Genomic DNA, 14,290 nt, shown 5'->3' on the forward strand with positions numbered 1-14,290 from the left:
GATACGAAATGGCATACATATCATATTAACAACAGTTCATTTAGAAAAATTACTAGTTTTCCTTATAGTCTAAATAAACGATGAGAATGTTTTATAACTGAAATTTTATTTTTAAAAGACAAAATGTATAAAAATAAAGAAAATGAATAAATTACATCCATACGATTAAATATAATTTAAACAAAAAAATTCAATTTCTTAAATATTAATGAAAAGCACAATGGGACAATGGTCACTGCCATATACCTTATCTCTTACAACATTGTCACAAACTTTGTTTTTAATTCGTTCTGATACCAAAAAATAATCCAGTCTCCTATATAAGAAAGGATATTTTTTAATCAATACTATCAATATTGAAATTCGTATCATTTATTTGTTAAGTACTCACCATCCTATATTTTTACTACGTGCATTAGCAAAATATGACCAGAATGTATAAACACCAGCTTTGTCAGGATATAAAAATCTAAATGTATCCACAAACCCTTGAGCTAGAAAATCTGTCATACCCTCTCGTTCTTCTTTAGTAAAGCCAGCATTTTTTGCATTTGTTTTAGGATTTGCAATGTCTAAAATATGACAAAGTTAAAGTTTACAAGTTTATAAAATTATTTATAAAAAGTACTGCAAAATATTATTACCTATTTCTTCATGAGCAACATTCATATCACCACAAATAATTACTAGCTTTTTCTTATCCAATTGCTTGACATAGTTCTTAAAGACCTCATTCCATTGCAATCTTTTTGGTAGTGTTACTAATTTCTGACCAGCATTAGGTACATCTATTATATACAATTGTTAAATACATTAAATATCAATATAAAAAAATGAAATTTAAAAGGTGTTAAAACCTGAATAACTTACAAACATTAAGTAAATAAAAATTCGGATATTCAGCTGTAATCATTCTACCTTCATCATCAAACTCAGAATTATTTAAACCATACTCTACATTCATTGGTTTCTGTTTTGTATATAATGCAACTCCACAATATCCAGGTTTTTTACCTATTTGTAGTGTATGAACAGTTTAATATTTTACATGTAAATTTACAATACATTATTAAAACTTACTATCATGGAAATAATAATGATATCCCTTTAATTTAACTTCTTCTGGTAACTTGTTTTTATCACATTTGGTTTCTTGTAATGAAACTATGTCTGCATTTTCTTTCATAATATATTGCATTCCACTTTTCTGCATAAATATAATGATAAAACATTATGAAACTATTGAAAAAGCATACGGTAAAATCATACAGGAATTATACAAACTTTGATGAGTGCCCTTATACCAGAAACATTCCAGCTGACAATTTTTAAGTTATATTTATTTCCTTCAGCATTTAACTTTTCACAATCAAAATTAGTTTCATTCAAATCTGTATCTGTTTTATTCATAAACGTTTTTGGTTCTGTTTTGGCACGTTTTACTGCAGGTTCTTCAATATCACTTGCACTGCGTTTAGATCTCTTGCTAGGTGTTTCTTGGGACTTTGTAACTCCTTTCTTCTTTTCATTTTTACCTTCAATAGCAGTTACCTAACTCAAAATAGAATAAAAATGTATTTTCTTAATTTTCTTTATGTTTACAAAAATACCGGCATAGAGTTTAATATTAATTGAAACATTACATATACATTCATATAAAAATTATACATTTATGAAGCTGAATATTTTAATACTACGTAATAATAACTTTATGTAAATAAATCGCATAATTATCTAACCTTTGGGATTGCTTTCCGTTTTGGCGGCATGTTAGTCACGTTTGTGCACCTAAACAAACGCTAAGAAAAGTATTATTAATATCAACACTATATATAATAAGAATGTAAGACTACTTTTCTTGAATGTTTTCTTATTGAACTGTAAATAATCTATCTGATTCAATAATTATATTAATTATTAATTTCAAATAACTAAAAAACATATGCGTCCTACAAAGAATAGTTCGTTACCGGTAGAATTTTCAGTGAAGTTTGAATACTGCGCGATATCATGAAACTCAACAGAATTGGTCGATGGCACTTGATGTACAGATAAGTATCATACAGAAATAACAATATTAAAATAAATTATCCAGTTTATAAATTGAAGATATTAAAAATTTGTCATTGAATTTATTAAGTACCTGATAAATTGGATGATGTTTTAAAATGAAGCGAAAATGTAGCAAACAGCGTATCTATATGGTGTATTACATATACATATATATTCAATGCTGTTTATATAGGATATTTCAATGGGAGAAGATTGAAACCAGTGACTACAGATTCAATAAGACTAGATATGCCTTTGTTTTCGAAGAGGGTCCTGAATTGTGCCTTGAAAACAAACGCCATCTGATCCATCCTAGTATAAAAATGTGATATATACCCTATAACTAATTGTCAGTGTATCGAATTAACAATAAGAATTACTATATCAATTACAAAACATGTCAGGTCTTGGTGGATCTGTAGTTAATAATTCACGTAAATAGTAGTATTTGGTCGCGGCATTGAATGACGGGGAGATTCGGCACTATAAATATCCGCTTCATGCTTTAGCCCGTCAGTTTGTCTTCGGACGTTAAGGAAGTATTTAGGGGGTTGTACTTCTATTTTCGACCGTAGCGCCATCTATACAAGAATAGCTCGAACTACTCGACGACTTACCGATTGATTTTCTAAAGGAACAATATCGCCATCTATTAGAAAGTAGCGGAACTATTTACCGACTTATCGGCCGTGCAGTCGGTAAGTTGACGCGTAGCTTCAGCTGCTCTTTGATAGATGGCGCTAGTGTTCCCCTAGAAAATCAATCGGTAAGTCGCCGAGTAGTTTGAGCCACTTTTGTATAGGTGACGTTATATAGAATTTAAAAAACCATTTATAGCAGTCTTTTTAAAACACAAGTTTATGAATACAAGTTTGTCAAACAATTATTTTAATAATTTTTCGACCTCTTGCTGGTCTTGATTGATTCCTAAAAAAGTAGAATCAAAGAAAGTTGAAACGAGTGTCTTTCCAGTTGACAGTGAGAGATGTGATGAAAGAAGAATTGATAAATTAGGTACCCGATCTAATTGTAAGTCCACGCGGGGTGCCTGGGACCCCAAAAATCAGGACTTCTCGAGAACAAAGGCATATCTGGTATTGTTGGATCTGTAGTTACTGTTGGTACATACATAAACAGTACACGCAGTGACTATCAGTGACTATCTATAGTTACTGCTACACGTATGATTAATGTGTTGTCTGGATTTTCAATAATTAAAGTAAAATAAAATATAATAAGTGTGGCGTTATCAAATTACATATGTTTAGCAATAAGAAGAATAATTTACCCCCAAGACCACACATTCCGAACTCTGAACATGTGTTGGAAGATCTAAATAATGCTGCTATGGATGATGTCGCATTCAAAATAATAAATAAAGGTTTTATCATTTGCATATTAATTATTAATGTAATGATTAAAGAACTGTTAAGAAAATGATAAAGAAACGTAACCTTGTTTTAGATTATAATTTAAAAAAATTTATTTTTAGATGAAATTACTGAAGAAAGTCAAATGAATGCAAATATTTCTGATACGTATCATAAAATGAAAATGTATTTAAATATGAAACAACGATTAAAACATTTAGAAAATATGCTTAAAAGCAAAGAAGAACAGTTGCAAACAGATAACAATGAAATAAGAAGACTTGCAGATGATATTAGAAAACAAGCACAAGCTGCATTAGTAACATGAAATTGTTGATTATTTTTTATGAAAAAAACGTAAATACAATATATTTATTTCTTATTTAATATTTTCTTAATCATTAATATAACAAAATACAACTTATTTGTTTATACAAAATGATTGTAGTCATTTCTGAATGATTGATATATATGTAAATAATATATTCATTTATATAAAATACTTAGAACATTATAACATATACATATAATTAATACTGTATAAAAATAAATGCTACATATATGTAATAGCTGCTATCTTACTTTATGTATATGTATTTCTGTATGCACATAGACTTAATATGGTAAATATCTGAATAATTTGATACATGAAATTTAATATAACATACAATTTCACAATTAGAAAATTCTCTTAATTGTAAATCCTATAATTTTTAATAGTAACAAAAGTCATAGCATTTATAGAAGGCACTCTAGTTGCACTAAAAAATGTTAATAACTTCTATTTAGCTTTGCATATATTTATGATAAATTCTATAGTGTAAACTTGAATTTCAGAAACAGTTAAAATTAATTAACTATATAAAAATATATATTTTATGGGTGCATTGGTTCTATAAGAGTTTATCATACACTACCAAGTATCTACTATTCTCTTGTGCTTATACCTTAATAATATTAAAAATCACTATCAACAATAAGTAAAGTAATAGGTGTTGATACGATTATTTCGTTAAACAATATCTTATAAATACTGTTGTGCATTAATTAAATCATTGACACTGTTAATTAGGGATACCTAATGTAACATCATACCTAACAAATGGGTCACTAAGATAAGCACACCATGTAAAGCCAGGTGGATATCCTGAAAAAATTGGGCAAATATTTAAAATTAGTAATTTGATTCAAATGACTTAAAAGATTATATGGTTAATAACTAAACTTTCTACAAAAAAAAGTGCTACAATTTCTATGATTAGAAAACATAAACATACCAATTTGTACATACATACATAAATGAATATATTTTAATAAAATGTAATGTGTTTGTTTAAGCATACATGTATATCAGAAAGATACAAGTCAAGCTATACTTACACCTGTACCAGTTTGTGAATGATATTCATGTGTTCACAGTGTGTGACCGAGATAAAATATCAAAGCATACTATCTTTTGTCCAGCTGCATGCAAGTAATATCCCTGGATTAGTCAGTGGTTAGTAACAAATACCTATATTTTAGAAAAATACGTATACATTGAACTTTGTAGGTACATTTGGTAACTAAAACTAACAATATATTTTATGTGCAATAACTATTACTTTAATGAAATAGTTTTTTACATGAATACAATCATACCTCCACCAAGAAAACATATATCATATACTTATCTTTATTTATAACATTTTTAACAATGATATCAAAATGCTTTACATTTTTGTTATATAAAAGTAGAATAGCCTTATTCATTTACAAATATTATGTATTTTTTTTTAACATAATATAAAAGTATACAATATATTAATTACATTCTCATATAATGTATTGATATATTCAATTAGGACGGAATTCAGATATGTAAGTTCAACATTGTATGCCTTTTACAACATTATTATGACGATTTATCATAGACAATAATTATAAAATATATGTATAAACAATTATATAAAATGTTTCTAGCTGCTTTAATATCAGGTCTTTACTTGTAATAATAATAAATTGTAGTAACTAAAATGCAAGAATTTCTTTTTAAACATAAAAATAAAATTTAACTTTAACAGATTAAAATCTTCCAATTCATACATAATTTATGTATGGTTTTCTAGTATCAATAGTTGAAAGCAATATAACATGTATTAAAAAAATATATGTTATATATATATGATATGCATAACATTTAGTAAATGTCTTCAGAATTTTGAAACATTTGAATTTATGAATAATAATGTAGTAACAATGGAATGATTATATCGTTTCTTTTTTCAAGTATTAATGTTATGTATAATCTATCTCTTTAACATTTTTTATATTTAACATAATGTGCTACTATATGTTGTAAAGTGGTGAATGTTATTTAGATTAGTTAAAAGCAAATTACAATAAACAAAAAATTGAAAAAATATGACTTCTTTGTATGTAAAATACAAAAAATTCTATGATACTATATTATAGCTAACGATAAAAAAATAATTTTAAGTATAACTGGTAGTAAAAGTGTTTGATAGATGTGTAATAAAAAGTAGATAGGAACATACAATCAACTGATCAAATTATCTGGAATTGTAATTAAACAATTGATCTTAGTTATTTACCATCAAAATTCGGCATCAGAAAAAACGTACGAAATATTAACTTGCCTCTAGGCTTGTATTTGAGATGGTCCTCAATGAATTGACAAGGACAACGGGCGGAGACACAATGTCGTGGTGGAACAGACAGACCGGCGATGTCTCTATTTCGTTCCTGTGAGTCTATAACCAGATCAAGTCTGCGGCGCACAAAGTGATGTGCCCATCGAGATGCATACCTCAGCAACAGCAACTCCGCCCGTTCCTGTCAACACATACCATCATCATTCAGTACCTAGAGCTAAATTAATAAATTTATGTTTTATACATTAACAACAAACTCATCTGTAAAGCTGAAAAGTCTGCTATACGTAAAAGACATACTATGTACACTCAGTTTTTAACTACTGTTATAAATTACATAATTTATCATTTTGTCACAAATCTTATATCATTCACCATTTCACACAGTCATTAAGTACAATATCAAATGTGCAATTTCGGATTATATAATATTTAAATATTATATACAAGTTATGCACTAAGAAAAAATATTAAAAGCAAACTTGTAACATGTACACATGTGTGCAAATTATTCAAATTTCATCAAAATAATATAATACAAAGTGGCATCAAATTAATTATTTAAAATTAAAACCATATTAAATTTCATGTAAAAGAACTTTAAATATTATCACTATTAGTGATCCAATTTACAATAAAAATATGAGTAAAAATTCTTCCTTAATATCAATATGATATAAAAATTTAATTGTAATTAATAATTCTAAAAGCGAAAATCTTATATAATTAAGTACTAAATGATAAGTAAGTAGTTTTAATATCTAGCGCGACTTATTTTCATTAACTTTCATGAATATAAATTTTGATTATTTATTCGGTTTTAATAATATTATCTATGTTATCTACAAATATAGTTACAAAACTATTTAATTTCTATTGTTTTTAATATATGATATTTCGTATTTAAAGTTCTCTTTGAAGAAAATGTTAATCATGAACGTGATATTAAAATAATTATAATCAACTAAAGTGTAAGTTTTTAAAAACTGTTTTAAATTGCTATAAGCAATACTGTTATCAGTTTTTATGTGCACATTCAACAATTTTGATTTAAATGCCTCTATCTTTAAGAAAACTACTCCAGGAAGGACAAAAATCTCTGCCCTGAACATGTGGCTTATTACGTAGCCATTCTTCTATATATTGACATGGACATAAAGCTGATGCTAAATGGCGAGGTGAAGAAGGATTTCCACCTTCTTCGTCAACTGTCCAATCCAAACGTCGACGTAAATAATCCTTTGCCCAACGTTGTACATAACGGCAGAATACTTGTTCACTTTTACCCTAATAGTTTTTATTTCATTTTACAAGAGAGTAACAAAAAGAATTGTAATAAGAATTTAAAAATATAACAACAAATGTAAAAAATTAAAATAAATTAATAAACTTAACTAAAATACGATTACCTGCTAAAAGATGCTTACCTGTTTACGAGAAATTCTAGTAGTAGTACTGCCTTGGATAACAATATCACTATCGTCAATATCCATTCGCTGTTGCAATTCCCTCTTTCTACGCATTTCAGAATTTCCATCTTCACCGATTATTCTACCCTCGCGTTCTTCACGTTCTATAACTTCTTGTAACTTTTTCTGTTATAAAATAAATGTTCCTTACATTCAATACACTTTGGCAAATAAATGTTCTGTTTGTATCAAAAGCAAATATTTTTGTATATCAATAAAATACACTAAATAAAATAAGTTATCACAAAACATATTAAGCCCTAACTATTTAAGTAAATTGCATATTTAATTACACTTACGATGCAATCTGTAGTATCAAAATATATAAAACAGAGATTGACTTTGTGACAAGAAATCTTCCCTCTATCATCCAATCCAAGCAATATTTTATGTCGAAGTAAATGCTTGTTCACTTGAGCCATACATTTCTCAAGATTATGATTTAATTTTATCTTGATAAACATGCAAAAGAATATTGCAGCAGCATTTAGGACTAACCACATAATGCCGAGGCCAAATAAAGTAAGACCAGTTACTCCAGAAAATAATAAGCCAAGCAATACAATAAATGCAGTGAATATCCAAAGAACAAGGATTCTTTTGTAGCATACATTGTACATATTAAAACGTACATCATTCACAAGCAACTCCATAATATGTACGTAATCTTCTACTGTAAGCTGCAATAAATATATTACAATAATTTACATATAACTGTAAAATAATGCAAACATCACATACGGAAAGAAAATATTTTTTAAATTCAATAATAGATAATACTATTCATTATTTAGTAATTGGATATTAAATGATATAATTTTATTAAATGTTTACCGTTAAGCCCTGAGCCATTAATTCTTCTGGTACTAATTCTGGTCGAAACTTGGCAGGAGTAATCCATGGCCATCTAGTATTAACTGGTAAAAGAGTAACTATAGTATCCCCATTTGCAAAACCTTGTCTAATATTTCCAATAGGTGTGCTTATAATATTATTTATAGTGCTTCTACCATTGGATACATCACGGAGATCAATGGTTTTAAGAGAAGCACTTTTAGGATCAGAAATTTTTACTTCGGACGGCAAATTAAGATCTGGACTTTCAGATGTGACAGACCTACTTAGACCTGACCTATCTAAATTAATCTGGACGGATTCAGTTGATATCACAGCACCTTTATACTCATTGTTTTTTGTTTGTTGATTATCTAATTTATCAACAGTTTTTCCAATTTTCTCAACATTTACTGTAACTGATTCTGGTTTTATTACAGCTGGTGTATTTACTTTAGTTTTTTCTTCCATACTACCATTATCTTTAACAGGTGTTTCATCTTCAAATTGGACCCAATTTTTTGTTCTTGAGGATATATCAGGTGAATTAACTGTTGGTACATTATCAGTTGTGTCCTGTGAACTCATTTTCACTGAAGAAGTAATAAAAAAATTAATAAAAATGTATAGAAACATTTAATGTGATATATAAAAAAATATATGTACAATCATTAATTTTAAAATGGCCTATTTCCTTAACCCACAATGAACTAATTGTTCCTTCTTGTTTATTTATATGATTAATATTAATTTAGTTAAATATTTATAAAATATATCATACATAATGATGAATGTTTACAAATAATGGTTTAAAAAAAAAAAACAGGGAGTGCCCATGAACATATAAATTATAATATAAACATATATTAAAATATAAAGTACCTTTCTAAAATAATTAACAGTTAAATCATTGTATTAAATATTATTTTGATTATCCTTCTTACATAAAGAAATATATAATATAAAGTATACACAAAGATTGAAATATTTATACATAGAAACAAAACTTCACTTGAATATTTATTTACAATTCTTATTATCGAAAGTGTAGTCACTAAAAAATACATAAATGTTGTATTTATTGTATATAGAACAAATATATGGTTAATTTTATTACCTGTTGTGATATGACCTATCTCATATCCGTGAGGTGAAAAGGTACGTAATACACGAAATCAAGGTGTGCAGCATTACGATACGAAAAAGAAGGGTGGGGCAAGGAAAACCATACGACACATACGATACATTTGCCTGTTCGATTGTTATGAATGTGTTAATTTGACCTCAACTTTATGTGTTTATATAGCATTATGTATGTATTACTATTTCTAGCCTTTAATAATGAATGGTTACACCATTGCAAAGAGTCCATAGACAATTTTTATTGGAATTAGATACATTTTTAGTATAGTTTCATATTGAATATATCTATATATCTATCTATGTGTGTATAAGTATATATATGTATATACACTAGCAAAATTATTACTAACCATATATGTAAAGTGAATAAACATGTTATGTATATATATATAATTGTATTACATGTATACTTGCTAATTTACTTATATTGTTATGATTTATACAGGAATCTTGCTACTATGAGTTAGTTCTACTTTTATACAACAACATTTATTCAATAATTTTATAGTATCAGAAATAATTGAGATGTCAATAGTGATTGATCCATCTTGCACTCATAAGTATGTATTTCAGCAGTTAAACACATACATACTTGACTGATAATGAGTTGCACAGAATTATTTCTTATAATATTATTGTAGATACTGAATGGATGCATATGTATTGCTAAAAAAATTGTATATTAAAGTGTGGTTAGTATCATTATTAAGAAATTGTAAAAAATTCAAAATTCAATACAATGTATTGTCAAAGGATAATTACAAACACATTCAGATATGCTCAAGTACGCATAAAATCTAATTATACTGCTGCAAATATTTGTCTGTTAAATTTAAGGAAAGGTATATTTACAACATATTTGCCACAAATTAATAAAACAAAACATTATAAAAACTATAATCAAAAAAATTCATCACAAATTAATTATTTTATTATCTCAAGCAGTATTTTATTTAACTTATTTGGTTCTAAGGAAGAAAAAGATGAGGTTGAAGAATTAAAAATGACAATCAAACGATCAATTTTATTAATTCAGGTTAGATAATGAGCTATATTATTTTGATCTTATTTTATAAATAAGTAATGATTATTTTGCTGTTATAGAAAAAGGAATTTGAAAAAGCAGAGCAAATGCTACATGTTGCTTTAAGGCAAGCACAAACTTTACAACATTATGATGGTATAACTTATGTATATGATATAATGGCAAATTTAGCATACGATACAAATCATTTTAAAAAAGCAGAAAACTTATTTGTGTCAGTTTTACAAAGATTAATATCTAAGGGAGTTCCAGAAGATGATTTAGCAGTCATACATATTAGTCTTAAAATTGCTGACATAAGCAGCAAAACAGGAGATTTAGAGTAAGCAATCTTAAGAAAAATTTCTATAACTTTTTCTTTTCTTCATTTTACATTAAATAACATATCGTATATTTTATGAACATAGAAAAGCAGAAAAAGGCTTCAAATTTTGTTTGAATAATTTAAAAAATCACTTAGCTAAAGATAGTGAGAATCAAGATGTGTTACAATTATTAGGTGTAAATTTAGAATGGTATGCATCTATGCTTTTCTCACACTCACATTATGTTGAAGCTCTTAAGTATTTTAATCAAGCTTACCAAATATGCATAAAAATAAATGGTGAAGAACACGAAGAGACTGTTATTTTGCTGTGTAATTTAGGAAGTGTCAATTACATGTTACAAAAATATGACCAAGCTATTGAATATTTATCTAAAGCATTAGAACTAGGTAATATTGACACAGATACAGATTATTATAATAATTTTCAATTGCATCAAACTGAATTATTATATTTGTAGGAAAAAAGTTTCCAGACATGGATGATTTAAGTTCTGTTCATATCAATTTGGGAAATGCATTGTTTGCTAAAGGATTACATGAAGAAGCAAAAAAGAATTGTAATGAAGGAAAGAAATTAGCAAAAGCTAAGAAAGATAATGAATCTGTGGCAGAAGCAGAAAAATGTCTTGAAAGAATACAAAGTGTGATGTCTTAGAATCAATTTAGGTACACCAGCTAGTAGCTAAATTAGCTAGTATCGTTTAGATACTATAAATTTGATATGTAAATATATGTCCTGATTTGAATAAAAATAACAGCTATTTTATAATAATTAGTAGTGATTTGATTCAAATTAAAAATGTAATTCTTGTCATTGTAGAAAATATATGCATTCCACTGATGTAGAAAAGATATAATTTTTATTTTCATTTACAGCAGTTATATGCTTATTGCCAGAATTAATAGTCGTACAAAATTAAATAAGTTCAATGCAAAAAATATATCACTTTATAGCACAAATCATTTTTTAAAACGATGTTTTAGATATGCTATAATAAGTAATTGAATGCAAAATGGTCTGTACTAAAAAATCAGTATGTTAGTGAATTCAATATCTACATTTACGACAAATATATTGAGTATGAAATATTTGATTACATTATTTTTTATAAGACTAATTCATTTATAATTTTATATAATAAATTATTACAGTACTTTCATAAATGATAATATCATTTTTTCTGGAATTACGTTATATAATTTTAATATTGATTGGAGTTGCAATTTTTCTATTTTTATTTACATACAGAGTACTCGCCTACGAGTGGGCAACCTTTGATTTTAAACAACTTTTTCTTTTATCAAAATGCTCGTTTGTTCAGAATCACCCCAGCTACCACCTCCAGTAAGGATACTCATCCGTAGCCGAACACCTTATATAATATAAATGATATCTAACAAAAATTGAATTCTTTTTTATATTCATTGACCTTTTCCTTGTTAAAATTTGTAATAGATATATAACGATTTTTTTTTCACTGGTATTCATGTTATGCAATATATTTGTTCCATTAGTAGTCTTTAACGAATACAAATGGAAATGGAAATAAATCCTTGATTAATGATCACAATGTATTGAAGAAATCTATTCATACTTTGCTATGAAAACCATCATATATACACCGAAGAGTAATGCAATAACTTCTTTCACAGACTGTCTAAAATTAGTATCAGTTAAGAGTTCTGGTATTACAGAAACTGTTGCTATATAAATAAATCCTCCAGCTGTAAATGGAAGTATCCACATAGTTGCAATGTCACCTATAAATTAAAGTTACATTTTAATCAAATATTAAATAAGTTCTAACTTGTAATAGTTCATTCTTACCCATGCCTTCTGCAAGTAATGATACATAAGTCCCTAACAAAGCACCTATTGCAGTAGTAAGTTGAAGCATCATAGCCTGCAAATAACAACCATATTATATAATTTATTAAATAAAAAATTTGCTAATTGTTCTTTTAATATCTTACTTTTCTTTTGCTATAACCACTTTGTATCAAAATAGCAAAATCTCCTATTTCATGAGGTACTTCGTGTAGTAAAATTGTGAATGTGGTAATATACCCAATATTTTTCCCCGCTAAATAACTAGCTCCAATAGCAAGACCATCTGTGAAGTTATGTAAGAAATCTGCGACTAAATTTAAATATCCAGCAATTTTTATTTCATTTTCAGGTTTCTTAGATTCTTTTTCTTTAGAACTTTTCTGTGATTTAATATTTTTATTTTCTTTGACATTATGTACATGCACATGACTGTGGTCAGTTTTTATAATTCGTACTGCTTTCTCAACAATTAAAAACACCACTATACCTAACAATACACATAATCCAACAGATATATCATGTACATGTTTAACTTCTTCATTGTCATGATCATGAGAATGTGTATGCGAATGAGTTTCTTCAGATTCATGTACATGAGGAACTAAAGCATGAGGAATTAAATGCAAAAATGCATCTCCTAGTAAGCCACCAGATGCAAAACTTAACAATATCTTTAGCACTGATTCACATTCTTTAGTATTGTCTAATGGTACAAGAAACAGAACAAAAAATGGGGCTGCTGATATGATTAAAGTTGATGTAACAGCTTTAACAATAACTTCCTTATAAGCCTCATCAGATAAAACTGATTTCTCTTGATGATCATGATTATGATCATGATCATTATGTCCATGTGAATGATGATCTATAACTTTAGATACACCCACACCATCTTGCATCTGGCGAGAATTAGCTTTTTCGGAATATTTAAAACTTGGTGGCTCGTCATGATCATGAGCTTGACAAAGAGTTGGTAAATTTAGGAATATAAGTAGAATAAATGTGCCAAGTAAAATTTTTGAAATCCATTTATTCTTCTGGCTTTTTTGGTTATCCTCTGTTATCGTAGTCATTTCTACAATTCTGCACAAACTGATCAAAACATAACTAATCTACGTATTGTCGTTGGTGTATTATTAACATACGTGCATAAAAATGTCAAAACTTTGTTATTATTTTATACAAGATAAAAAACTTTGGCCACGTCAGAAAATGGAACGTTATCAACATATACCGCAGTTCACCAGAGTCCATAACTGCGACGCGCAGGTTGGAAGATGGTGGGGGAACGCAGCGAGCTCTCTGCTAATCGCTTTCCACTTCGTTTGAGAGTATCGCCAATCAGGGCGAAGATGCGTACTGGAGATGCGCGAAAAACGAAAACTGGTCTTTTCGCGGTATACATAAGGTTTATATAGGTTAGTTTTTTCAAAACGGTACAGAAATGTTGGTAGTATTGACTTGAAATATTGGCCAGCATGAAAACTTGTGAATTTTAAATTCAAAAGATTACTTTGAAGTAGTAATGATAACAGTAAATTATAAACAAAATTTGGTAAATTTA

General features: G+C 27.6%; 5 protein-coding genes across 17 annotated transcripts; 2 read left to right on the forward strand and 3 right to left on the reverse strand.

Moving 5' to 3' along the window:
* Nucleotides 1–100: 100 nt before the first annotated feature.
* Nucleotides 101–2,340, reverse strand: Rrp1 (Recombination repair protein 1). 6 transcript variants are annotated; one of them, XM_034334141.2, is made up of 9 exons: nucleotides 2,144–2,340; nucleotides 1,971–2,039; nucleotides 1,740–1,799; nucleotides 1,285–1,551; nucleotides 1,081–1,207; nucleotides 871–1,014; nucleotides 645–788; nucleotides 392–572; nucleotides 101–316 (listed from the first exon to the last, which is right to left on the reverse strand). In XM_034334141.2, exons 2-9 carry the CDS (start codon nucleotides 2,010–2,012, stop codon nucleotides 199–201), a joined length of 1,083 nt encoding a protein of 360 aa, XP_034190032.1. In that variant the 5' UTR covers nucleotides 2,013–2,039; nucleotides 2,144–2,340; the 3' UTR covers nucleotides 101–198. The 6 variants fall into 6 exon arrangements, with proteins under 6 accessions (XP_034190032.1, XP_076546718.1, XP_034190034.1 ...); XM_076690603.1 differs by lacking the exon at nucleotides 1,971–2,039 and having other exon boundaries at nucleotides 105–316; nucleotides 1,740–1,788; nucleotides 2,144–2,336; XM_034334143.2 differs by lacking the exon at nucleotides 1,971–2,039 and having other exon boundaries at nucleotides 105–316; nucleotides 2,144–2,336.
* An 839-nt stretch (nucleotides 2,341–3,179) lies between these two features.
* On the forward strand, nucleotides 3,180–4,967 carry LOC117608681 (uncharacterized). 2 transcript variants are annotated; one of them, XM_076690639.1, is made up of 3 exons: nucleotides 3,180–3,433; nucleotides 3,545–3,779; nucleotides 4,842–4,967. In XM_076690639.1, exons 1-2 carry the CDS (start codon nucleotides 3,313–3,315, stop codon nucleotides 3,748–3,750), a joined length of 327 nt encoding a protein of 108 aa, XP_076546754.1. In that variant the 5' UTR covers nucleotides 3,180–3,312; the 3' UTR covers nucleotides 3,751–3,779; nucleotides 4,842–4,967. The 2 variants fall into 2 exon arrangements, with proteins under 2 accessions (XP_076546754.1, XP_034190042.1); XM_034334151.2 differs by lacking the exon at nucleotides 4,842–4,967 and having other exon boundaries at nucleotides 3,545–4,002.
* LOC117608674 (uncharacterized) lies at nucleotides 4,438–9,637 on the reverse strand. 7 transcript variants are annotated; one of them, XR_004582389.2, is made up of 7 exons: nucleotides 9,497–9,637; nucleotides 8,380–8,972; nucleotides 7,845–8,225; nucleotides 7,504–7,671; nucleotides 6,062–6,257; nucleotides 4,803–4,935; nucleotides 4,438–4,569 (listed from the first exon to the last, which is right to left on the reverse strand). XR_004582389.2 is itself a non-coding variant. In XM_034334133.2 (6 exons), the coding sequence occupies exons 2-6, from the start codon at nucleotides 8,965–8,967 to the stop codon at nucleotides 4,487–4,489; spliced, it is 1,416 nt and encodes a 471-aa protein (XP_034190024.2). In that variant the 5' UTR covers nucleotides 8,968–8,972; nucleotides 9,497–9,637; the 3' UTR covers nucleotides 4,438–4,486. The 7 variants fall into 7 exon arrangements, 6 of the variants coding, with proteins under 6 accessions (XP_034190024.2, XP_034190025.2, XP_034190026.2 ...); XM_034334133.2 differs by lacking the exon at nucleotides 4,803–4,935; XM_034334134.2 differs by lacking the exons at nucleotides 4,803–4,935; nucleotides 9,497–9,637 and adding an exon at nucleotides 9,262–9,400.
* Nucleotides 9,551–13,606, forward strand: Ttc19 (tetratricopeptide repeat domain 19). The gene is made up of 6 exons (XM_034334146.2): nucleotides 9,551–9,691; nucleotides 9,968–10,082; nucleotides 10,164–10,558; nucleotides 10,627–10,889; nucleotides 10,975–11,282; nucleotides 11,354–13,606. Exons 3-6 carry the CDS (start codon nucleotides 10,262–10,264, stop codon nucleotides 11,548–11,550), a joined length of 1,065 nt encoding a protein of 354 aa, XP_034190037.1. The 5' UTR covers nucleotides 9,551–9,691; nucleotides 9,968–10,082; nucleotides 10,164–10,261; the 3' UTR covers nucleotides 11,551–13,606.
* Catsup (zinc transporter catecholamines up) lies at nucleotides 11,733–14,088 on the reverse strand. The gene is made up of 3 exons (XM_034334140.2): nucleotides 12,870–14,088; nucleotides 12,724–12,799; nucleotides 11,733–12,656 (listed from the first exon to the last, which is right to left on the reverse strand). Exons 1-3 carry the CDS (start codon nucleotides 13,797–13,799, stop codon nucleotides 12,481–12,483), a joined length of 1,182 nt encoding a protein of 393 aa, XP_034190031.1. The 5' UTR covers nucleotides 13,800–14,088; the 3' UTR covers nucleotides 11,733–12,480.
* Between the last annotated feature and the right edge of the window lie 202 nt (nucleotides 14,089–14,290).

The sequence above is a fragment of the Osmia lignaria genome, chromosome 2, assembly GCF_051020975.1.
Source record: "Osmia lignaria lignaria isolate PbOS001 chromosome 2, iyOsmLign1, whole genome shotgun sequence".
NCBI classification, from domain to species: Eukaryota; Metazoa; Arthropoda; class Insecta; order Hymenoptera; family Megachilidae; genus Osmia; species Osmia lignaria.

Coding starts and splice junctions, on each gene's coding strand:
- Rrp1 (XM_034334141.2), bottom strand. CDS start 2,012: ATGATATCGCGCAGTATTCAAACTTCACTGAAAATTCTACCG. Junction 789..870: donor TTTTTATTTACTTAATGTTT/GTAAGTTATTCA, acceptor TGTATATAATAG/ATGTACCTAATGCTGGTCAG. Junction 317..391: donor CGTAGTAAAAATATAGGATG/GTGAGTACTTAA, acceptor TTTCTTATATAG/GAGACTGGATTATTTTTTGG.
- LOC117608681 (XM_076690639.1), top strand. CDS start 3,313: ATGTTTAGCAATAAGAAGAATAATTTACCCCCAAGACCACACATTCCG. Junction 3,434..3,544: donor ATTCAAAATAATAAATAAAG/GTTTTATCATTT, acceptor ATTTATTTTTAG/ATGAAATTACTGAAGAAAGT.
- LOC117608674 (XM_034334133.2), bottom strand. CDS start 8,967: ATGAGTTCACAGGACACAACTGATAATGTACCAACAGTTAATTCACCT. Junction 8,226..8,379: donor TAATGGCTCAGGGCTTAACG/GTAAACATTTAA, acceptor TATTTATTGCAG/CTTACAGTAGAAGATTACGT. Junction 7,672..7,844: donor TTGATACTACAGATTGCATC/GTAAGTGTAATT, acceptor ATTTTATAACAG/AAAAAGTTACAAGAAGTTAT.
- Ttc19 (XM_034334146.2), top strand. CDS start 10,262: ATGTATTGTCAAAGGATAATTACAAACACATTCAGATATGCTCAAGTA. Junction 10,559..10,626: donor GATCAATTTTATTAATTCAG/GTTAGATAATGA, acceptor TTGCTGTTATAG/AAAAAGGAATTTGAAAAAGC. Junction 10,890..10,974: donor AGCAAAACAGGAGATTTAGA/GTAAGCAATCTT, acceptor TTATGAACATAG/AAAAGCAGAAAAAGGCTTCA.
- Catsup (XM_034334140.2), bottom strand. CDS start 13,799: ATGACTACGATAACAGAGGATAACCAAAAAAGCCAGAAGAATAAATGG. Junction 12,800..12,869: donor GTGGTTATAGCAAAAGAAAA/GTAAGATATTAA, acceptor TGTTATTTGCAG/GCTATGATGCTTCAACTTAC. Junction 12,657..12,723: donor ATTACTTGCAGAAGGCATGG/GTAAGAATGAAC, acceptor TTTAATTTATAG/GTGACATTGCAACTATGTGG.